This window comes from Varanus komodoensis, unplaced genomic scaffold (genome assembly GCF_004798865.1).
Source record: "Varanus komodoensis strain SLA01 unplaced genomic scaffold, ASM479886v1 scaffold6_2, whole genome shotgun sequence".
NCBI classification, from domain to species: domain Eukaryota; kingdom Metazoa; phylum Chordata; class Lepidosauria; order Squamata; family Varanidae; genus Varanus; species Varanus komodoensis.
The window spans coordinates 4,815,799-4,840,727 of NW_025336346.1; the positions used below are offsets into that span (position 1 = coordinate 4,815,799).

The 24,929-nt window shown below is 46.1% G+C and overlaps 1 protein-coding gene across 1 annotated transcript; it reads left to right on the top strand.

Moving 5' to 3' along the window:
• Window positions 1-284: 284 nt before the first annotated feature.
• On the top strand, window positions 285-23,218 carry LOC123034257 (semaphorin-3D-like). Its single transcript, XM_044451495.1, has 14 exons — window positions 285-365; window positions 923-1,025; window positions 1,554-1,682; window positions 3,077-3,222; window positions 5,446-5,560; window positions 8,480-8,549; window positions 9,719-9,863; window positions 10,871-11,093; window positions 15,710-15,798; window positions 17,867-17,908; window positions 18,115-18,272; window positions 19,041-19,105; window positions 22,446-22,579; window positions 22,802-23,218. Exons 1-14 carry the CDS (start codon window positions 285-287, stop codon window positions 23,216-23,218), a joined length of 1,917 nt encoding a protein of 638 aa, XP_044307430.1.
• Window positions 23,219-24,929: the final 1,711 nt, after the last annotated feature.

Genomic DNA, 24,929 nt, shown 5'->3' on the forward strand with positions numbered 1-24,929 from the left:
AGTTGATTTTGTTGATTAGAGGAGACTAAATCATCCCAGATTATGGCCACTCCTAACACTGTTCCTATTCATTGCGATATATAACGCAAATACATAACTGTGTTAGTCTCAAGACATTCAGTTGTGACTCAGAAATAACCTTCAAATAAGCTCCATAAAGTACAGTTCCAGAGCACCAAGAAACTAGCCAGTCTAGAATTTCCACGTGTCTGACACTCAATGGTAAAGGCTTCCCAGCATGTGTAAAGCCATGATTGTTGGAAACCATCCAGAGACATTCAGCCATGAGGCAGCATAGAAATGAAAATAATGATGGTGTTAATGCTTCAGTACAACTCTACATTTTAGCATCTTTAGCCCCAGGGGTAAAGTAGGCAATATGGACTAGTTGAGTCATAAACCATAGAGGTGGGAGAAGCAGAAGTCATCTTGTCCAAGGCTATGCCACAGGGCAGGACCTGCATCCCCTCAAACTCCTGTAGAACAATTTACAAAATGCAGAGCAGCATGTTCCATAGACAGAGAACAAGTGGACTGCAGAAAGGAACTCACGGGGCAGATTACTTGAGCATGAGTGAAGAGAGTGGGACTGCATGGTCATTAAAATTTATTTATTTATTTATTTATTAGGTCATTTCTATGCCACCCCTTGCCGAAGCCTCGGGGCGGCTTACAACACAATAAAATACAAAAATAACAATATAAAATTAAAATTAACAATATAAAAATTTCTATTGTATCTTCAGCCAGCATCTTCATCAGTCTAGTTTTGAAGATCCCCTGTGGAACAGGGAACCAGCACTGTTGAACCCATTTCTTGGAAGTGTGCAATGGCTTCCTGTGTAACAGTGCTTGCCATTTATAGTGCTGCTTCTAACATTAAATTTACTTGAGCTGAGTTGTCTTCTGTGGCCCTCTGCAGGAACCAGAGATTCCAACTATGCAGCTGGTGAGTTCCTCCATAGAATCTGGAAGAGGCAGATGTCCTTACAGCCCTCATGAGCCTTTCATAGGGCTGCTCATAGGTAAGAGAGACTATGGCCAGGGAGCAGTAACAGAAAACTGGACCGCAGTGATACTCCATTCAAAACTGTGTCTACGTGCTTATGCATGCTTCTATAATGTATATCTCTGTGGGCATCGATTCAACTGTGGTTCTTGCTATAGTAATCCTTTTTGCAATTGCTATATCTCTGTGCCAGAAAAGAACCCATGTATTGCAAGCCAGAAAAGAAGGTGTCTGATGTTATTTTTCTCACTCAATATCTACGTATATAGTGTAGGCCTGAAAGAGAAGAAAGCTCCTTATAGAAGTGTGTAGAAGCTAATGGCAGTATCCAGCAATGTCATTCTACTAGTACAAATGACACTGCACTATTGAGAATCCAACAATACTTCTGCTTGATTGGCTGGTTGAACAAACACTGGTGGTCTGCTGGCTCATTTGTGCAATGAAAGGCAGTGGAATTCTGCTAATGCATCCAGTGATGCACTGGATTTAGGCCAGAGAGTGTGGATAGTGTGCCAATATTTTTCTTTTCCTGATTTCACAGATGGGGAGTTTTATTCAGGCTCTTCCATCGACTTCATGGGGAGCAGTGCTGCCTTTTTCCGGACACAGCTCGATAGGGCCGACCAGAACTACATCCGGACAGAGCAGAATCAGGATTATTGGCTGAATGGTAAATGGGTGGAGGTGAAATAAACTGTCAAGGAGACTATTTCCATTAGGTGAAGTGCCTGCCATTGTCATGCATGTAGCCCTTCAGCCAATTAGCTATGATCGCAACAAAGGCCTCCTTCCATTCCATTCCATTTTTGCCCAATAGTCACAACATCTCTGGGAGCTTCACAAAAATCACAACATACTAAAACCATAATATGAAATCTTTAACACAGCAATTTCAAAAACAATTTAAAACAACTGAAAACACTTAGAATAAGTTGCCAGGGCCTGAAAAAACTGTTGATCCTAAAAGCTCCATCAAGTGGACCTCTCAATAGCTCACTGTGGCCCTTTTGTGAATTATAATAGCTCCCTTGTTAAAGAAGCTTCACAAGCTACTTGTCTATTTCTGAGTGGAATTTAACATACTGGTTATAACCTAGCAAGCCCCACGTGGCTTGGAACCAGGCCAGGTGAATCACTTCTCCTAGAGGATCTTAAAATCCCTTCTTTTGGGACCACCACCTTCAGAGGTACATTTGGTGGTGACCTGAGAGAAGCCCTTCTTGGTGGCTGCTCCCAGGTTGTGGAACTCCCTGCAGAGAGATGCTTGGTTTGCTCCCTTTCTGCTGTCCTTCCCCTAGCAAGCAAACATCTTTTTATTCCAGAAGGCCTTTGATGTGTAAGTATGTCTGCTGGGTCGGAAGATGTTTTTATTCTGTTCTTAATATGTCTTTCAAGGTGTTTTAATGCATTTGTTTTAATCAAGTTTTCTTTATAATTGGAATGCCATTTTTCTTAGTAGAAAGCTGGGATATAAATCAATCAATCAATCAAATATGCCATCAAATGCCCCGGAATAAAGGGAAGTCTTAATCAGGTGCCAAAAAGACATCAATGTTGGCATCCAATGGATCTCAGTGGGGGAGAGCACTCCACTATTGTGTGGTTAGCAGCTGAGAAGATCCTGTCTCTTTCCCCCATCCTCTGAGCCTCCCTTGGAGGAGGCACTCCAAATTGGGTGGAAATATCTGTCCAGAAGCAGGATTCTTTTCTGACCTCATGCCATCCAGTTATTTTGGACTGCAATTCCTGGCACTTATTCCCATTAGCTATGCTGGCTGGGGCTCATGAAATTGAACTCCAAAGCACCCAGAGGGTATCAGGTTGGAAAGGCTGCTACTACTGTACCAGGGAAAAGCAACTCTTGTTCCATCTGTACTGTTGGAATTTGTCTCGAAGAATGCATTGTCAGGATTCTGAGTGTTATTTGTTTTGCTTTCTTACTGCTGTAAGTATCTTGATTTTTTTTTAAAGTTTCCATTAAGATCTATTTTATTTATCTAGTGCTGTATTAGTTCTTTTTATAGAAGAAACATGCTGTTTCATCCTCAGTTCTCCTCCTCGTAGAACCTGTGTTCATTGGTGCCTATGCCATTCCTGACACCTTCAGCCATGATGATGATAAAGTATACTTCTTTTTCCGGGAGACTGCAGTGGAAGCTGGACAATGGGAGAAAAGACGCACCCATGCCAGGGTGGCACGTGTTTGCAAGGTCAGCTATGGGTATCTCCTGTAAAATACAGCTTAGGTATGAAGAAGGTACCTTTTAGTTCAGTCTCTAACACTGCTGCTTAGTGCCCTGGACTTTGTCAGAGAGTCTACTTCTCTGAGCTAGTAGGCACTAGCTTCCAGCTCAGTCTGATTAAAGATTAAATCTGCAGTGTAGGCATGTTTACTTGGAATTAAGATCTAGTATGTTCAATGCAATTTAGTTCCTAGAAGTTCATTTAATATTACAACCCAAATTTAACATTTGTATAGCACATTCCATGTGCTTGAAGCAAATGACCTATGCAGCATTACAACATCAACATTTCCATTTGCAGATGAGAGGCTTTGGCTGAAAGCTTGCAGCAAATTTTAAGCTAAAGTACAAATATATCCCCTTTACACTTTCTAAGGCTTTCTTTGTGTATGTTGGGAGTGAGAAAGATAGCTGCTTTGGGTGCACATTCTCACAGGGTGCTAGCTGGTTTTCAGAAGAGGAGGTGGAGGAGAAAGAAGAGGGGAGGGGAGGGGAGGGGCTTGAAATCTGGGCCAATTCCAGATGTTGAGATGAGAAAAGCAGAGATGCTTATCTCAAGGCCAGACTCCTCAGGAGCTCAGGCAGCCTCTGGGAATAAGCAAGATATACCATTAGTAGGAAGGGACTTGGAATAGGAGAGTTTCTCAGAGACAGACAGGGCAGGTACGACTCTTGATGCCATGCCACAGTGTCAGCAGAGGAGGATAGCCAAATTAGAGGGCTGGTGTGCAGAAAGGAGGCGTGTTCATTTTCAGAAGGCTCCTTCTGAAGGGTTAGGTCTCCGGTATAAGGAGAGTTCTTGGAGGCAAATACTAGATTGGGTTCAATGAACCACCCTGAGCATGCTCAGAGATTCATTCTGAGTGTGCTTCTGAAAAATGCTTTGGTCAGTAAAGAGCATTTTGCAGAAAGATTTGTGGCTTTTCAATGTGCAAAGGGAACTCAGAACAGTTCTTCTGTCTTTCAGAAGCACTGGCATAAATTTGGAATTGTTATTTTCATATGTACTGACACCCTGGTTGATGTATCCCTACCCATATATGAAAATAGCCCTGGAGTCCACCCTTCCTCTCAGAAGGGATAGATACCCCAAATTTCCTGAATTTCAAAAAAGGCTTGAAACTGTGATCATACTGTAATCATGGTAGGATCTACTTTAGACATTTTTATTGGCATTGTAGTGTTCAACTCTGCCACCCCCAAATGTCATTCTCACATTGTTTCTTCCATTATATGCCAGATTTCTTCAGACTACTTATATGACAGCTTTTTAATATTTTGTGATTTTCAAAGGTACATTCCAATGTATGCTAAACTTGAGATCCTGTTCTGGGCAGAGAAGTAGCTCCTTCAGTGGTGTTGGCCGGGGTGGAGGGGCTCATGAAGACATTCTCTGTTGTGTTCTGGAACAATTCTGCAAAGGAGATAGACCTGCACAGCCTTTAGTTGCTTTCCAGCCTTTGTTCCTCGTCCATGGCTTCTCTCACTCTGTCTCTCTTGTTTTCCCACTCTGACTTGTCCAATGATCCAGCAAGTCAGTGCAGTGCAGCTTACCCCCTCCCTTCCAAGAAGTAAATCATAGGACATAACCTTTACTCAGAAGTAAACCACATTGACTTCAATGGTGCTTACTCTTGAGAAAGTCAGTGTGGGAGAAGAGCTATTGTTGCTTTCAGGAATTGCTTTTGGGTGGACACTGATGGGCACACTGATCCTGAAGGCTTCATCCTACAGGAGATGAAAGAACAGTAAGCAGCACCTCCCCTCTTCTCCCCCCCCCCCACCACACATTTCTGTGAGGGGGCAGGAGTTTTTTTCTCTTTTTAAAATCTCTCTTTGTCCATCTTTCACACTTGTGCATAAATAAATAAATAAATGAGGGAGGGAGGGAGGGAGGGAGGGAGGGAAGCTCTTTTTTTTTAAAGGCCGTTTTCTTACACAAACCTCTTTTCAACCCTGCCTACTTCTTGTGTGTTCTGTAGTAGGAACAGCACTGCATTCATTAGCATGGACCTCAACCCCCATCAATGTGGTTTGCATCAGTGGTGCTGCAGCACTCCCTGATAAACAGAAGGGGCTCTGCTGTAGATCCCCTCCAGGATCAGACTGATTCCCATCAAAGCAGTAGTCCAGAGAAGCCATGATGGACATGAAGATAATGTCTGACATGCTGCTATTTGTGATTGACAGAATGACGTTGGTGGGAAACACAGCCTCATTAACCGTTGGAGCACCTTCCTTAAAGCTCGGCTGGTCTGCTCTATCCCAGGTCTGCATGGCATCCAGACGCACTTTGATCAGCTGGGTAAGCTGTTTACACATTCTTTCCTATGGCAATCCAGTCATCTGATGCTGGCCTGTGACTCTGCAGGATCTTTCACCTCTCCTCTGTCATGCCCAGATAGATGCCTCTTCCTTGATTGCTCTTCTCAAGAAGTAGGTGCACAATCAAGCAACACCAAGTATCTCTGCTTTTGTGTGTGAATGGGCTGACCAAGTCTGAGTAGCCAATGGTCAACAAAAATTGGGCTGTCACCAGGGTATGCCTGTGCTTCCAAAGGCCTCAAGTCCCCTCAGCAGGCCAAGGACTAGAAGCTGGGACTTAACGAGGGCCAACTTTGGTCAATTGAAGGCCAGACTAGGGAAAGCCTCCTGGGAGAGGGTACTGGAAGGCAAAGGAGTTCAGGAGGGATGGCACTAAAAAGGGAGGTCTTGGAGGCACAAGCCTTGACAATCCCGCTGGTTAGCAAGGTGGGGAGGTGAAGGAGAGCACCATCATGGATGCGAAAAGAGGTGGTAAGAGGGATTAGACATAAGAGGAACCTCCGTGGGAAATGGGCACTGGGGCAAGTAGACAAAAGGATATACCAGAAGGAGGAGGCTCATTGCAGGATTCTTTGCAAGGCTAAGGCTGATTATGAGCTGAGGCTTGCAAAAAATATCAGGAGCAACAAAAAGAGCTTCTATCAACATGTAAATAGCAAGGGGAAGGGGAGCTAGGTGGTGGGACCGCTTAATAAGGAAGAAGGAGATTTGGTGACTGATGTGAGGGAACAGGCACAGCTACTAAATAATTATTTTGTCTTAGTGCTCTCTCCAAAGCAGTACAGGGGAGATCTACACGACGGAATGGGTGAGGCTGAGGATTTAGGGCACAGATTAGAGTCACCCTGCTAGAAGTCGAGAAGCTCCTCAGAGCACTGGACATTACAAAGGTGCCAGGCCTTGAGGGTACTTCAGGAGTTGGCAGGGATACTCTCACGCCCATTGGCCTCCATTGTTGAAGCTTCATGGAGAACGGGTGAAGTTCCAGAGGACTGGAGGGTGGTGTCAGTGGTCCCAGTTTTCAAAAAGGGTAGTGGGGGACATGGAGAATTACGGGCCAGTTAGCCTTACGTCCATTCTAGGAAAGACAGTGGAAAGGCTCATAATAGTGAGAAATCTAGTAACTCTAGACAGGGAAGGAAGGTTGGTGACCACGCAACATGGTCCTGCCAGATGAACCTTGTGGAATTCTATGACAAGGTTTTGAGTTGGCTAGATGGAGGGGACGCGGTGGATGTGGTTTACCTGGATTTCAGCAAAGTTCTGCATGATATCATGATTGAGAAATTGAGTTTTGCGATAGACCGATGCACTGCCCAATTAGTGCATGGTTGATGGACCAAAAGCAGAGTGTAACTATTAGTGGGGAGTCATCAGTATGGCAGCTGGTGACAAGCAGGGTCCCCCAGGGCTCTGTCCTGGGACTGATCCTGTTCAGTCTTTTCATAAATGACCTGGAAGAGGGGGTGACCACTCTGCTGATCAAATTTGCAAACAATACTTAAAGGGTGGTGGTGGCCACAACTGAGGAGCAGGTACTCTGGATCCAGAAGGATCTGAACAGACTACGGAAGTGGACAGGGGACAACAAGATGGTGTTCAGTGTGGATAATTGCAAGGTCCTGCAGTTGGGGCATAGGAATGGGTGTCATGAGTACAGGTGAACGGACAAATGGCTGAAGAGCAGCACTTGTGAAAAGGATCTTGGGGTACTGGTTGACTGCAGGCTAAACATGAGTCAGCAGTGTGATATGGTGGTCAAGAGGGCAAATGCCACCCTTGGTTGCATAGCCAGAAGTGTGGCTTCTAGATCAAGAGAGATATTACTGTCACTCTAAACTACTCTGGTACACCTGCAACTGGAATATTGTGTTCAGTTCTGGGTTCCACATTACAGGAAGGATATAGCCAGGTTAGAGTCAGTGCAGCATAGGGCCACAAGGATGGTGGCCAATTTGCAGGGTAAGCCATATGAGGTGAGTCTGAGGGAACTGGGTCTTTTCAGCTTGGACGGGGTCTGTTGGCGGCATATAGGTACGTGAGGGGGTGTCACAGAGGTGGGTAGAGACTTGTTGTCCCCTGTGGAGAAGGGCAGGATGTGTTCCAATGGAGCAAAGCTCAAGGAACCAAGATTCAGTTTGGATGCCAGGAAGTACTTTCTGACAGATAGGAGCCCGACGGTATGGAATGGGCTTCCACAGAAGGTGGTTGAAGCCCCATCAGTGAGGGTGTTCAAGGATAGACTGGACATGCACATGTTAGGCATGTCGTGAGTGGAGCCGACTGGAGCCAGGGGTCAGACTAGATGGCCAGGGTGAGCCCTTCTGACTTGCTCTGTTTCTTTGTTTCTAAATTATCAGTCCTCAAATGATGTAAATATAGGCTCAAAAGCAGGCAAGCAAAAGCTGGGCAAAGTACAAAAAGCTGGTGGAAGCAGGCAGGGAAGTTGAGCCAAATTGGTTGTGGTTTGCATTTGGGACTTGAATGCGCCACATTAGTCATCAAAATAAGCAAGTCTGAGAAAATTTGCTTAATTTTCCTTATTTACAAATGCCTTATTTTCCTTATTTATTTACAGAGATTAGCAGAATTCAGCTTGTCATTGCACATATTATTTATATTTTTCTAGAGTGAAAGATACACTATTTTGATCATAACCTGTACAGCAGGTTGTACATTTGACTTGTCACATCCTCCTGCCTGACTCCATCTTACGAACTGCTGAAGACCCAGCTTAGCTGGAAGTGTCCTTTCTGAAGTTGAAGGTCCAAAGTCACATGGGTGGGTAGATGAAGGAGTTGAAATGATTGGCGCTCTCCCCTGAGTTGAGTCTCTGAGATTGCCACAGCATGGCAGATATGGGCTTCCTCATCTTGGTTTTCTCCCCTTTACCTTCCAGAGGATGTCTTCCTCCTAAACACCCGTACTGTGCAGAACCCTCTTCTTTATGGCCTCTTCACAGTGTCCAGGTGAGAGCATATAGGGAAATGTGCAGGACTAAGGAAAATGATCCATTGCTTGTGCATGGGTTAGCTATGCTTCAGCATGCCTGAGGACATCATTTAGGGAGGGTGCTTATGCACAGACTGCACTGCTACCTTTTAGGACCAGGACCTGTGATCAGGATTAGGAGAACTAGTACTTCAGTGCTCCTGCTCTTTCCAAACCCTGCTTTTCCTGCTTATGGGCACTTGCCAGCAGAGTGTCAGCCTGTGCAAAGCCTCTCCTGGCACGGTGGAGGATTTCATGCATCATTCAACTAAAGCAAAGACCAGGAAGAACTAAATAGCAGCATAGAAGAAAGCTGGTGAAGAGCAAGCATTCTGTGAAACAGTAGCGGGAAGGGGGAGCTAGCAAAAAGAGAACATCTTAGTCCTCCAAACATAGAGCCTCTCTGTGATTATGCTGGTCAGATCTGTGCAACACATGGTCACACACAACCCTAGGAGGACTTCAGTGCAATCTGCAGCAGCTGCAGCCAAAAATACAGTCCGAAGCCACCACCCTGTCAGGTTCCCCCATCCTCTGCTGCATGTTGTTGTCTCCTCACCTCTGTTCTTTCCCTGCCAGGCTGAGAGAAGGAAAACTCTTCTTACCAACCCTTAATGGGAAGAAAGGCAGTGGAAGGAAGGCAAATGTGTGAATGGGGGGAAATGTGGAAAGGAAACTGTGTGCATGGAGAGAAAGAGTGGATGGAAGAAGAATGTGGAAGTAAGTGCGTATTTCTATGAGTATAAAAGAGAAGATGGGAAAGAAAGAGGGCTGTGTGTGTTTAAGAGAAGGAGAGAGAATCATGCAGTCATCTGAAGCTCAGATGACTGCATTATAGATTAATGAAGGCAAAATAAATGGGGTGTTTCCACCCAGTGTTGAGTTGATCCCCCACCCAGTTTTGACTTTGGCCCAGACTACTGCTGATGGCAGTATGTAGCTCCTGACCACCTCCCCCAGGAGGAATGTGACCCTCCTCCAAAAAGTTCCTTTTCTGAGTCAAGACCTTTGAATAAAATCCAATTTAGGCTGCACATTGTGCAGTGGGTGCCCTTCTGCTGCTCACTCATGGATCCACAGTGTCAACAGAGCATGCTTCTTGAGTCTGCCAGTCAATCCTGTTGCATCCCATGCTTTTTTTCCCCAGCGGCATTTTTACTGGCTCTGCAGTGTGCGTTTATTCCCTGGCAGCCATTCGGGCTGCTTTCAATGGTCCATTTGCACATAAGGAAGGCTTGGACTACCAGTGGGTGGCGTACAAAGGACGGGTTCCTTATCCCCGTCCTGGAACGGTATGTATGCAAGGCCTGGAGGTCCCAGTTCATTTTTCTCTGGATGTTGCATATAGACACTTAAACAATGGACCACAGTTAATGCAGCTTGCACTTCTGCCATAATGTGATCTGTGGCTTTACTGAACCATTAACAGCAGTATTAAACTGAGACAAAATGAAGCACTGCACAAGCTCAGAGGCACAGCCCAACATCTTTCAACTTGCCCAGGTATTCTGTGTGGCTGCTCTTGGCTTATGAATAGGTACTCCCTGTGAATCCAGAGCCACATCTACACAAAGGAACAGATGAAGCTGCTTTAACCTGAATCAGACCATTGGTCCATTTAGTTGATATTGCCCACACTGACTGGCAGCAATGACTGTCCTGGGTTTCCAGCAGGATCCATTCCTAGCCCTACCTGCAAATGCTGTGGATTGAACCTGGGCCTTCTGCAGGCACAGCAGGTGCTCTACACATGCCAGTTTCTCAGAGGGCAATTGGATGCCCCTCGTGGTATGAGAAGAGATGTGCAAACTTCTGGAGGCATCTCTCAGCTACCATGTATTGAGGGAAAATCCAGATATTTACAGATGGAGCACACTAGGGAGACAAAGTCTGAGAGCTATGTGCTCCCACAGATCGCAAAAGCTCCAAAGAGGCATCTCTGCCTGCCTGCCTGCTTTCTGGAATGGCCAGCCCTAGATCCTCTGGACATGTTAAAAAAAACCTCAGTCCTCTCACTCAGCAGGAGATGTGTCCAATCCAATAGGTTGCTCTTGCACAGCTTGCCCCTGGGAAGTTGGAGAAACTGAGGCATTCATATCAGGGCAAGGTTAATTTATCACACCGTGGTTTTTCAGGGATGACAGGGCATAAAAACTCATGCCACAAATTGGTAATCTTTACCATACTACACTGATTTGTTAGTGTTGCTGCAAGGAACCGCAAAGGTACTGCTTGTGAAACTTGAATACTGAGTCTTTTTAACCCTATCTTTTTTCAATGTCTTCATTCTCTCCATCAGTGTCCCAGTGAAACATACGACCCTCTCCTTCAGTCAACAAAGGACTTTCCTGATGAAGTGATAAGCTTCATGCGCACCCACCACCTGATGTGGGAGTCTGTCTATCCACTCCATAGGAAACCCATTCTGATGAGAGTCAATGTGCCCTTCCAGATCCGGCATCTGTTGGTGGACAGGGTGGAGACAGAAGCTGGGCATGTTGATGTCCTCTTCCTTGGAACAGGTACGATACCCTTGGCAAAGGTGCCTCCACTCTCTGTGTGCATTTCATGTGTTGATCTGATACTTCCAGCTCAGTGGGCAAAGGGAGCTGAGAGTCCATAGAGCACCTCAGCACTATGGTGGCCTGGAGAAGGAAAACAAGCAGAAGCAGGACATGTCGGCTCTTCCCCAGACAAAATATCCATAGGTGATCTGGCCACATTACACTTCTCTCTTATTCTAGAAATTATTAACAAGGGGCTGTCTGTTCACTAGAAATACTTGGTAATATATGTTTTTTAATGCTCATAAATGAGCATTAAGGGTAAGACAAGAGGAGCTCAGAGGAACCTGAGCCCATGGTACAAGTAAAAAGGATCTGAGCCACCTTTCTCTGGGCAGGTTTAAAATAGTCAAGGCTGAAATCCTAACCATGCTCATCAGACATAAATCTCTTTCTAGTGGGTCTACTTCTGAGCAGAGTTTTAAGAATGGCTTGCCAAACACCTGGAAGGCAGAGTTTTTGCTAATTCTTATTATCTCTGCTGAACGTGTATTAGTACAATTGAATTTGGCCTAGTATTAGAAATATGGTGCTATAATCCAAACAGAAGCCACTTGAAATCTATATAAAGGGTTTCTTGAATCCTCTTTTTCTTAGCCATTTCTCTCCCTGTGGGGGTTACATCCCTTTTTAGAGCTCCATCAGGAGAAAACAACCTGGGAAAAGTAAAGAATCGAAACAGCAGCAACAAAGTTCTGGCTGACTGGTCCACCGCCATCCAATCTAGCTTGACCTGGAGTGCCAACCCATCAGTGTGCATTGTTTCTACATTACCATTTTGTGCCTAAAAGGTTTAATCATATGTTTGTGAGTAAAATTGGAACAAAGAAACAATCCTTCAAATGATTAACTGAGTCATTTTTTCTGCTACAAAAAATAGGTTATCTACAGAAAATGAGAAGATGACAAATTCAAAATAGATAAAAATCAGGTTTCCACAAATTATAGTTTGCCATTTTGGATAGGGATCACGGAAAACATCAGTTCAGTGTGTTGCAGCTATGAAAACAGAATTCAAAACTCTTAGCAAAGATATGAAATATAATAGTTCTATATAAATATCATTCATATGTCCACAGCTTGAGCACAGCAGGGAATTTTTCTGAGTGTTGCATCCCAGGAAAGCTCTACCACAGCTGTAAAAATGTACAGAAAAGGACAACAAAGTTATGGTTATGGAATAACTTCCAGATATGTTGAATGCAAAAAAAAAAAAAAAAGAACTGAGCCACAAAAATGATTATGCAAGCAGTGCTGAGTGCTTGATTGAGAACTCCATGTTCTATAACCTAAATAAGTTGTTGTGGAGAGCATGAACTTTGAGGGAGTCTTCAGTTTCAGATATAAGCCACACCTACATTATGGACTGTATCAGTTATTACAGGGCAAGCCTGCAGACAGATCAAGGGAAGAGCTCAACATGCTCCAGCAGACCCAGAGATCAGTTGTTTCTGCATTTATGTATTTGTCATCCTTTTTCCTGCAAGGAACCCTAGGTGGCTTACATAATCACCCTTTCAATTTTATCCTCCCAGCAGCCCTGTGTAGTAGGTTAGACTGTCATTGACTGGCCCAAGTCATCCGGTGAGTTTCAGGGTTAAATGAATGCCGTATGGTGTAGTGGTTAAAAGTGCGAGACTGGGACTCAGGAGATCTGGGTTCCAGTTGGCTTGTTGTGAGGATAAGATTGAAAGGAGGAGAATTATGTAAGCTACTGTGAGTTCCTTGAAAGGAAAAAGAGGAATATAAATGTAATAAATAAAACAATTAAAATGGGGACTAGAACACAGATCTCTCTAGTCCAGCACCTGAACCACTACACCACACTGGCTCACAATAAAAGCTTTTCTGTTCCTGTACTTCATGTTGGTAGACATGGTGGACTGAACTTGTGCTTGCATTATATTAGGGGTTAAAAGGCAGCGGGTGGGAGAGATCCCCAAAGCTTGCCTTGATTTGCGGTGTCAGGAGAGGGAACGCATATGTAATGACAATGCAAAGTATGGATTGTTGTGGAATGAAACAAGTTTTTCTCTAGGATTGCCCTGCATTTGGCTCCATCCTTCTTGCTTCGGTGCCGACTGGTTTCCCAGTCCCTCTTCAGGAAAAGCTTGCCCACGGCATGATGCCACTGCCATGCTTCCCCACGGGGATGGCGTTCTCAGAGCAATGAGCACCGTAGGCTTGTCTCCCCCATAGTGTTTGGCAGAAAGGCCAAAATGTTCAGTGCCCGAGAGCCTCTTCTCCCATTCGCTGCATCTTCCGCAGGCCTTTTGCAAACCCCAAAGGGGCTTTGGCATGGGTTTCCTCTCACCACCCTTCCATAGATCCCAGCTTTGTGGAACATGTGGGTGATAGTTGTCCCATGGGTGGTTTCTTCCCTCCTGGGTTTGCATCTTTCCAGCTTCTTCGGAGTTGACACTGATCTCTTTGTTGCTTCTTTGACCAGCACCCTCCTTACCGAGTCACTGAGTTTTGATGGAGGACCTTCTCTACACAGAGTCACAGATGAGCCATATTCTCTCCATTTTGTAGTAATGCATTTAAAGGTGCTCTGGGGCATGTTCATAGTTTGGGATTTCTTAACCTAATCCTGATTGTTGTTTCTTCACAATTTCATCCCAAAGATGTTTTGATAGCTCTTTGGCCTTTATGTTGCTGTTTATGTTGCTCTTCAGCCATCTCTGGGTCTGTCCAAAACAGATTGTATTTACTGTGAAGTTATGTGGCACTGGAATTGCACACGTTACATTGCACACAAGTTGAATTGCATTCAACTCAGTATGTGACTTTAGGAGGCAGTGGGTTGCACCAGAGCTTATTTAGGCCTTTGACAGCAAGAGCTAGGAATACTTCTGCAACCCCAAAGTGCCAGTTTTTGTGTACTTTTGTGTATCTTGTCCACATCAATTGGTAACAACAGCAATTAAATCAATTTCAGTTTCAGGTTGTAACACAACAAAATAAGAAAAAGTCAATGAGGACTGAAGACTTTTGCAAGACACTGTATGTGTGAACCAGGATAGTAAAAATTATCTGCAGTCTTTCTACAACATGCTGGTCACAAAGACCTGTCTCATAAGCTCTCCTTATTTACCTTGTGGCAAAATCTGTTTGGCTGGTTGACAGGAGAGACAGGTCTCACAGAAAAGTCCCTTTCCAGTGAAGGGCACTGTCCTGATTCATTCAGGTTGCCCTTGGTAAATCAAGATTTTAAAGAACTGTCTGAGTTAAATTAGTGAGGTACTTTAATGAACTTGGTACTGTCTCAGTGTGATGCTTTGCATCACTTTACTAATTTGTGTTCTATTTTGTTTTCATTTTAGTGAAATTATTACGTAATAGTGTGTGTATTCATGCATGAGTGTATACACTAAACAAAGACAAAGAATATTGCTTTTATTTCAAAGTATTCTGGAAACAAGCCAAACTCTATGGTTTTTATACACAAAAATACCTCAAATGGTGCAGAGGTCCGCACACATTACAGACCCCCACTTTGTTTTTGATCCATTGGCAACCCATCAGTGTTTTGGCATGAGAGAACATTTAGACCAGAGGCAAACTGAAAAGGCAGTGGTACTGTCCCATCTTGTTGGTTCAGTGGATTTGACCATACCCTAAGCAGAAAGAATCAGAAGGTGTAGCATTGCACTCGGGATGTTTTTAAACTTCTGCTGCATTTCCAGAATGACCCAGAGTCAAAGGATTTAGACATATTTATTTATTTTAAAAATGTCTATCCTGTCCTTTGCCCAAGCCTCAGGACGGCTTACAAAAAATCAATGAATGATATAAAACACAATTAAAACATCCAGTACTAACAATTTTACAAACAATGATAGCAATTCAAAAATAAAGAAAGGAAGAAGAAAGAAAAAGAAAATGTGACTGTGTAAAATATTATTGGTTTTGTTAAAATTATTAATTTAGTTTTTTAAATGATGGGTAAATAAAAGGGTTTTAGCAGGCTTCTCTTTAATACTGTAAATGACTGACACTTGAATCATTCAGGGGTGGTTTACTGGGCTTTGTGACAATCGGCTTTGACAAAATGTGATAGTTACACTCAGTGCTTTTTTTGTAAGAAAAATGGTGCCGGAACTCATGAAATTTTTTACCTTTCACACGTAATCAATCACTGTACACACACCATACACGTCAGTTGTGTAATGAAACATAATGGTCGCCGCATGCAGTAAGCACTCAGCACACGACCACATGACCAGTCACAAGCCGAGCAGCGCCACAAGCTGAGCAGCACCATCACAACCAGAGCAGACAAAGTATGCATGCATCGGATTTGACACACAAGCAGCCCGCATGCACCATTTTAATGATTTTGCTGCCAACCTGCTATGCTCAACAGGGCGATTCGAATCAACGTGGACCAAACATCAAATTTTCAAAAGTTACTTTTAAAACGTGGAAAATCTGTTGAAAAAAGGTGCCGGAACTCTGTTCCGGTACGTTCTATGACAAAAAAGCACTGGTTGCACTCTTAGGAAGGCTTTGCAGCAGAAGCTAATGGAGTTACTCTGCCCTGACATGTCCTTCCCTTCTGCTCCCCACAGATGAAGGCAAACTGCTGAAGGTGGGGATTGCTGGCGTCGGAGGCCAGGACCCGCAGGAGATTAGTCTGGAAGAGATCGGTGTTGCAAAGGTACTATGGAGGTCTGCTACACTCTTACAGTCTTCGAGGACACGGTTTTGTCTAGAAAGACACCAGCTCTAAGCACCTGTTGCTGTGCTTGTTGTCACTGCTGTTAAGTTGCATTTCATCCTGCTGTTTTTCCTCTTGTGAGGAACCCAAGGCAGCTTCCATAGCTCCATTTTATCCTCCAACAACCCTGGGAGGTAGGGTCAGGCTGAGAATGAGTCACTGGCCCAAGTTTCCCAGGGAGCTTCATGGCTGAGTGGGGGCTAGAACCCGGATCACCTGGTCTCCAGTCCAGCATTTGCACCACTGCACCGCTTGGCTCTCTTAAAGGCACACTGGTGCTGACTGGAAAGGCAAGCTTTATATTTTCCAGTGAGGCAGGGGAGGGTTGCAGCATCCAAGGGTCAGGCAAGCAGCACCAGCAACTCCTCCAGTAGTAAACTTGATGGAGAACAGGCACAGGGAACTTTTGGTGCACAGACCAGATCCAGCCTGCAGAGCCTTCCCATTTGACCTGCCAGCCCCTCCTCCTGGTCTGTTTTCCTGTTCTGCAGATTGGAAAACAGCCTTGCCATGCTCCAAGGGGAGTGGGGGGAATCACTTTCTTGCTAAACAGTACGCAAAGCCAGCAAACTGCCCTTGGAGGAAAGAGAGCTCTCCTGCGTCGTGGACAGCTTGCTGCCTTTCTGTTCTGTGCAGCATTTCATCACAGAACAGAACAGAATGGACAGGCAGTCACTGGCGACCGATCCCTATGGCAGGCAGCGATCTCTGTTTGTGTCTGGCTCAACAGTAGGGCTGCATCCCAGCAGTGTGGGTGGCCTCACCCGCTGGTGCCAGGCAGCCCCCAGTGTGCTTGACCTGGCACAGATCTGGCCCTCAGTTCTCAGGGCCGACAACCACATCTCAGAGTCTTCCTCTAAAAGCCAGCTAGCAGACTGTCCCTAAGCATGGGCATTACCTTTAGCAATGGCCGAAGCTAAAGCATCACCCATGAGCCAGAACCAAATGTCATCCCACTTGTACTTTTGCAAAAGAAAGAAAGAAAGAGGCTGCTACACACTAATAAAGGGACTGCAGGTGGTGCAGTGGTTTAAACCGCTGTGCTGCTGGGCTGGTTGATCGAAAGGTCGCCGGTTCAAATCTACACAACGGGGTGAGCTCCCGTTGCTCCGTCCCAGCTCCTGCCAACCTTGCAGTTCGAAAGCATGCAAACGCAAGTAGATAAAAAGGTACCACTTCAGTGGGCAGGTAAGTGCGTTCCATGCACCTCGGTGTTTAGTCATGCTGGCCACATGACCTCGGAGACTGTCTGCGGACAAACGCTGGCTCCCTTGGCTAGGAAACGGAGATGAGCACCACCCCCTAGAGTCAGGCATGACTGGACTTAATGTCAAGGGGAAACCTTTACCTTTACACACTAATAAACAAGGATGATATAGACAAGACTGTCACCACACAGCTACGAGGGATGTGGAAGCCTGGTCTAGCTTCTCTCTCCCTGAGACATCTTGGTACTGGCAAAGTGACCAATATGCTTCTAACGATGACCTGCTCCTAGAGCAGCCCTTCAAGAGTGAGCGTGTCACTGGGTGTGCTCAGGCACCTGCTGCGGACACCTCACTCTGGCAGGGGCCCACCAGCACGAGCGCCTGGGTTTGTGCCTCCTCTCTTGAGGGAAGCCCACAGGCTGGGTGGCCATTGCTCCAGCTGAGACAGCCGTGGCCGGGAGCAGGAGCAGCAGGAGGTGCCATGGCCTGCCTGTTCATGGGCTCTCCATCTGCCAGGCCAGCAAGTGGCAGCAATTGTGAGAGAGGGCGGAGAGCCATGGCAGGGGGTGATCATGGCAGCAAGATGCGACTGCAGTGAGGGAGGGGGCCCACTGAGGATGCCCTGCTGAAGGACTCCCCCAGCCTCCGAAGCCAGGGCTGACGGTCATACGGGGGAGCGGGCTGGGCGCGTGGGCACACCAGGCTACAACTGAGGCCCACCCTTGGGGATGCACACACTGAATTTGGGCTGGCATGTGGCAGGGTCTGTTTACATGTCTGCTGCTCTCTGTTTCTTGCAGAGACCTTCAGCCATCTTAGACCTGCAGCTTTCTCAAAAGAGGGTAAGTCTCTTTTTGCCAGTCTATCAGTCCCTACCTCTAGAATCATTACTTCTGAACAGTGTCCTGGCAGACATTGGCTATGGGTTATCTTTATCCCAATAAAAAGTTTACGCCCCTGAACTCATGGGAAGCTGCCTGCCTTGATGACCGAACAAAAAAAGAAGCAAACACTGATGTCCTTTGCTGTTCTTGGTTTCTGTGAGCAGCAGGAAGTCTTCGTGAGCAGCGGCACTGGCGTACTGCAGCTCTCCCTGTTCCGTTGTGAGCTTTATGGCAAAGCCTGTGCCGACTGCTGCCTTGCTAGGGATCCCCACTGCACCTGGGATGGCAAGTCCTGCAGGCCCTTCCTGCTCACTAAGAAAAGGTGAGACCTTTCCCTTTCCCTCTTCCCCTTTGCAAATGACCCCTTTGATCTTAAACACGCTTTGATACCCTTGATGTGCGGGGCAGGATGCAACCCACGCGTGAACAACTGCACTGGATGTGTGTGCTAGACTGCCAGTCTAGAGTTCTGCTTGTCCATAGCACCAAGTATAAACATGCTAAACTGGCTTGTCTATGCATTTCAACCTTGCCTACTCCAACCAGCTTCTCACTTCAATAAGAGCACCCACCCTCGCATCCATTGCATTTTTCTCCACAAGCATCTTTTCTGGGGATCAGCCCCAGCCTCTTCCTCACTGATGCATCTGCTGGCCCTGGAGAAAGGTAAAAGGCTTGGCACTGGCTCTTACCATTGCTTATGCTCCTATGAAGCCCAGCATGTCTCTCTGTTATAAAATTATGGGCCTATTGCAGAGAAGAGGCTGGGGAGAAGAATGGTCCTCGTGCAAGGTGAGGCATACATCATTTCTGGCTAGTAGAAGGAATAGAAAAGTTGCGCTACTTTCAGTGCAAAGCAAAAGCAGCAACGGAAATGAGCATGTTGGAACTGAGGCGTGGGGTGCCCCACCACCTACTCCAGCTTCTTTCTGAGGGTGCTGTCCTGGCACCGACACACAGCCCTTGCCCACATTGCCTGTGCCCCCCGTGGCTTGGCCCACCAGCCTCCTCACGAGCACTGAGGAGCATGCTGGAGCACTTCCAAAGCAGCAATCTTGCTAAGCAGCTGCACCGGCTGTCTTCTTTGCAGGCAAGCTCAGTGCCACAATATACCGAGGGCCAACCCGATCCGTCAGTGCCAGGATGCTGCAAAAGGTGAGTCAAGGGGCACTCAGTGGGCACCCAGGGAGCTGCTTCGGCTGCATCCTGTAGTCAGAAGAGGTGGAGAAATTTCCCAAGGCAGCTTAACCTGGCCCTTTGCTCCAAAAAGCCTTTGGCATACCTCACAGTCATCTTTGCTAGGAGCTTATCACTTGCTGCTCCTTGGGAGAGTAACACGCAGAGCAGTTGCCTAAATGAAGAAGGGGTAAACAGAGAGTGCAGGAGGGCCACTGCTGGGACATTCATCTTGTCTAAAGTGCACATCGAATTTCCACTGAGGGTTGCAGCTGCCAAGGGGGATTTGTTACTAATCCAGCCACAGCTGTACAAAAGCCAGATACACTGAGGTGCTCACCTGAGTTTCCATAAACACTGTCAGCCAAGGATTTAGTCACAGATGTTAATGTAAACTCAACTTTAGTTCTGGTTTGTGCAGACTCCTTCAGATGGGATTGTGTTTGTTTACAAGGTGCCCTTACTCTGCACCTATACAGTGGCTCCTTGGATCCAAGCTTGCTGGGTGTAAAATAGCTGAGTTATATATACAGGTATCACTGCAGACTTCCATTGCGGTGATTCCCACTTCAGCTTAGCTAATGCTGCACTCTAAATTGCTTACCTTCAAAAACTACAGAAACCCCCTTTTCCTCTATGCTGTTTGCTCTCAGAAGGGAAAGAAGCATCTCTAAACCTGCACATACCACAACTTCTGAGTTTTGTTTTGTTCAGATCTCTCTGATGATGGTGTAGTGATTACAATTAATAATTCAAATGCAATTTAAAATGGTATCTTGTGTCTGAAAAACTGACACACCCGGTATTGTGTTGGGATTCCTTTACCCTGCTGTCTTTGGCAGCTTTAAATTTTGTGTGAAAACATGAAATAGCATCATGGTCAATGAAGGCCACGTGCAGCCATGAGCAATGGCTCATGTCCAAAAGCCCCGGCTGAAAATGGAAGGAACCCAGTTCCTCTCACCCAAGCCGCAGCATTCCCTGCAGCTTCCAAGGGTCTTCCAGCCCTCTTTGGAGGCTGCAACAGCCCCTTTCTGTGAGCTGAACTCTGCTGTGGCCTTAGGATCCAAGCCAATGAATGTTAATCCACTCGGAGAAGCTGCAGCACATGCAGGCGGGTTGTTGATGCAGGTGTCTAAACTCAGGAAAGTACATGCCTGCTCCACTAAGTGCAGGAAGGTAGTTCACAGCTGCTGCCTCATAACCTGCTCACCTCAGAGGCCTGGGGATAATTAGTCAACTCTTTGAAATGCTAAGAAGGGTCTTCTTGGGCCCTATAGGAAAGCATTTGAGGATTACCACGGCTGAACATTTGAATCCTGCCTGAACTTCCAGTGCCAGTCTTAGGGAGTGGAAAGACTTATTGCATTCTCTACAAAAACCAGCAGCCCATTTGGCTGGAGAAAATAGAATCAGTAGTTGGAGAACACCCTCCTTCCCCAGCCAGAGCTCTGTCTGCATGGCTGAAGTAGCCTTGACACAGCACTGGGGCTGATGGGCCTGGTCATCCTGGTGGCTCTTTTGAAGCCAGTTGACAATCCTGAGACTGGGTTCACAGAACATGGTAAGCCACTGGGGCTAGTTACCCAGACTCAGCAGACTTAATAGATTTATATCCTGCTTTTTTCTTACGACAAACTCAAAATGGCTTACATCCTTCCCCTCCTCCTGCTCTCAACTTAGCCTAGCAACAAGCCTGGGGGGTAAGCTGGGCAGAGAGTCTGTGAGTGGCCCAAAGTCACCCAGCTGGCTCCATGGCTGAGCAGGGGCTGGAACCCAGGTCTCCTGAGTCCCAGTCAGTCCTGCACTCTCAACTACTACACCGTGCTGGCTCTCCTTCCTGCAGGGTAGCTTGTAGTAGGGTGTCTATCCCCACACCCTTGCTGCATCATCTGATCATGGAGTGGCATCGGGGGCAGCTGCCAAAGGCAACTTCCTAAAGCTGCTGCAAGCTATTTCAGTCATGCCACAGCTGGTCATTGTTATTTTTATGAGATTGTGAAAGATACCCATTCTTGGCCTCCCAAGGAGTCCCACTGGTACCTTGGAGGGGCGCCTGTGGTCACCCTTCTTCCTAAACAAATATTTTACTTCAATTATGTATGCTGCCCGCAGCCAATCAACTGTTCTGCCAGCATACAAGTCTATGATCCTCCAAACAGTTTTCAAGAACAGTTGTCTCATTTTTTATGCAAGCCATCTAGAGATCATGATTGGATATAAGATGGGAGATACATGTTTCAAATAAGTAAAAATAAATATACCCCTATGACTTATAAATCAGAGAGGTGAACTCATAAACTGCAGATGGAGGAAGGAAAGCCAGCTAGACTGATCAGGCTCCCGCACCCTGAGCTCCTTTAGCCACAAGTCCCTGCTGAGAGAAGCCTGCAGTAGCTGATTCCTCAGACTCCTCCCACTCCGAAGGGAGGCACCGGACTGGGGGCTAATTCAGCCTCGGAGTTCACCCTGACCGCGTTGTCAAGCTGGCTCTAAGCCTCACAATTGTAGTTTAAAAAGAAAGATACCTTACTTCTTTTCAGTCTTGTAAACTAGGAATAGACTTCAGCAGAATTTAGATTTGCTTATCTTTCATTTATTGAATATTAATAACACAGTAAAACTTCAGTGGAGAATTCTTCTGTACATTGTTTTCATTTTGTATGTGCAGTGCTATGCAGTTACAATATTTCATTTTTGAAATAGTCCTGTTTTATTGTTTTTTCTGTTTGAAAAAAACCCACCTACTTCTGTGCCTAGAGAAAAATAAGCATAGTAAATGAATATATTGAAAAATGGGGGACTTTTAACTTGGATTACCCTATTATAGCATAGCCCTCTTTTTATAGCTCTGAAATATTATAATTGTACACTACTTATATGGACCCAGAATTATACAAGGAGAAGAAAGTACTCACACGTAACTTTTCCAGCAAAAGTTCATAAGAGCACTGGGCAGGGTAGCAAGCCACCATGATACAGAGCCCAATTTCTATCCACCCCGCTTAGTATTGCCTATACTGCCTGTTCGCTGCTCGCTGGTGTTTCAGAGGCATCTCTTCCAGCCTCCCCTTGTCTCTGTATCCCTTCAAATCACTCACAAAGCTGCAGGAGCCAGATTATGGCCTGGCAGATCTGGAGGCCTCCTTGTGACATCCAATTGAAAACCTGCTGAATGGTTTGATTCCATGTAGGAGTTGTCCAAAGTGGAATGCCAGCCACCCCCTAATCCAATCAGCTTCACTGCTATGGCTCTTACATTTGAGCAGGAGTGTCATCCCTTTGGTCACATACTCTTGTTTATGTTCTCTTCATGCAGAAATTCCTGTGGCTGATGAAAAGGTGGTATTTGGTGTACAGAACAACTCGACATTTCTGGAGTGCCTTCCACATTCTCCCCAGACCTCAGTTCATTGGCTCGTGCAGCACAGCAGTTCAGCAGCCCTGGAAGAGGTACTGCAAAAAAAACTGAGGAGCGGGGTGGCTTCCTTGGACCTGGGGAGCAAGAGGTTACTTAAGTGTGTGTTGCTGTGTGAAGGGGAAAATAGCTGTGTGTGTGTGTGTCAGATGAGAAGCATGAACCTGCACAGCAGGTTGATAGTGCAAGCCCCTCCACTTTTCCTCTGCGTAGGACCACCTACTATTCAGTTGCTTAGTGCCACGTGTCCCTTGCAGATTGAGAGCACTGGCCGTTTTGTGGTCCTACAGCAAGGCCTGCTGATTAGTCAGCTGACACAGGAGGATGCCGGGATCTACCAGTGCCAAGGAATGGAGCACTCCTTCTCGCAAACCCTCGCCTACTACAACTTGCACATCATCAGGCACCAGGCCATGGAAGCATTCGCCTCTACGCTTAGGCAGGGCACAGAAGCAGCCGGAGGCCCCCACAGCACCATCTCGATGTCAGAGCTGCAGCGGCATCACAAAGGCTATTCGTGGGCATTGGGCGCGCCTGGAACCAGCCTGGACGAGCTTTGCAGCACTCTCGAGCAAAGGAAAAGACGGAGGCAAAAGAACTGGAACCCCAAGTGGCAGCTGCATCCCTCAGGAAGCAAGAAAGGCCGCGTGCGTCGGCAGCCTGAGCCTCTGTGAGAGGCAGTGCTGGCATGATCCGTGCTGCAGACGGGCTCCAGGAGGCAGGTAGGGCTAGCTAGGCAGACACTCGGGGCCCCGTCAGCAGCTCAGGCCTATCTTGACAAGGAGGCAGAACCGGGGCCTGCAGGTTCTGTCCATTACCAAGGTCAGGCAAGTCTGGTCTGTCCTTCAAGATGAAATGCTAATTGCTACCTCCTTCCTCACTGAGTGGCTGAGGGAAGCATATGCAGTACTACCAAAGTGCACGGAGAGCCAAATGTAGCTTCCCAGGCCTTTTCTCAAGCATTGGTGAGGCAGGCAGATGAGTTTGGTTTGACTATTGGGAGGACCGCTCCAAGAAGAGAGAGCTTTAAGCTCTTTATACATCATGGAACAAATGTTTGTACTCCTCTTTACTTTGATTTCATAGTAAACAATGACCATTAAATATCATTGTGATACCAGTTTCTGAGTGCCCTTTTCATAGATCTACCATGTGCAAGATGGAATCAATTATTCTAAATTGGAAGGGGTGATGGTCTCCTCTATGACAGAATATGACTTGTAAGAGAGGGGCTGATTTTGTTCCTAAGTGTTTATGACAACCTCATCTGGGTTTCCCGATATGCATAGAGCAGGAAGATGTGGCCAGTACCAAGTCACTAATGTGCATGTATGATAGAGGTATCAGGTAGTTTTTAAGTGTTGAAGGTATACACCTAAAAGCATAAGTCTGTGAAACAGCCTTCAGTTTGACAGTAGGCTTATCAGCCTAGGTAACCAGTTGCACTAAAGCTCCTAGCATTAACTTTTTAGCATCCTGCCCTTGTCTCCCTTTCCTCCACTTATAGGAAAGGAAAATGGAAAACTTCCTGCCTTTGAGTACTAGCTCTGCCAATTTAAAAATGGATCATGCTGGGCTTAGGAGGCCCAGCAGTCACTGAGACAAACCCTGAGTTCATGCATGCATTGATTAGAACTAACGTGCCAGACCATTCTGTCTGCACATACAGCCACAAAAGAGGAGTTGCATTTTTGGCACTTCCATGGTGGCAAATTTAAGCTACCTCCCTTCCATATTTGCTTTAGTATTTTATTCAAAGATTTTTAGTAAGAGCCATACACTGTAAGCTTGGCAGATAATTACCACACAGCTTACATTCAACATAACTAATGTTCTGAATGGTGCTTAAGGAGGACTCTCTCATCTGAAATGAAGCCAAGCTGAATTACTTCTGTAGAAAAGGAGGATGGGTTTAGGTCTGCCTGAAAAGAACTGAGATGCCATCTAACTTCATCCTACTCAACTTTTAGCATTACAGTGGTACCTTGGCTCACGAACTTAATCGGTTCCAGGACTCTGGTCGTGACCCAAATTGGTCATGAGCCAAGTTAAATTTCCCCATAAGGTTCAATGTAAACAAGGTTAATCCATTCTGTAACCATTTTTTAAATCAGAAAAATGTGAAGCAAAGTGACAACAACAAAGATCGTGGCCATCTTCCCCCCCACACACACCAAGAACAAGCACGGCCATCTCCCCACGCCCCCAGCACAACCGAGATTGCACCCGTCATCCCTGCACACACCCATCATCCCGGCGCACTGGGGGGTGGGGGGGAGAGATGGGAGAGATCACGGGCGCACTGGGGGAGGGAGAGATGGGCGCAAATGGTGCGCTGGGAGTGGGGAGATGGCCGCGATCGCAGTTCCGTTCGTGCAGGGAAGG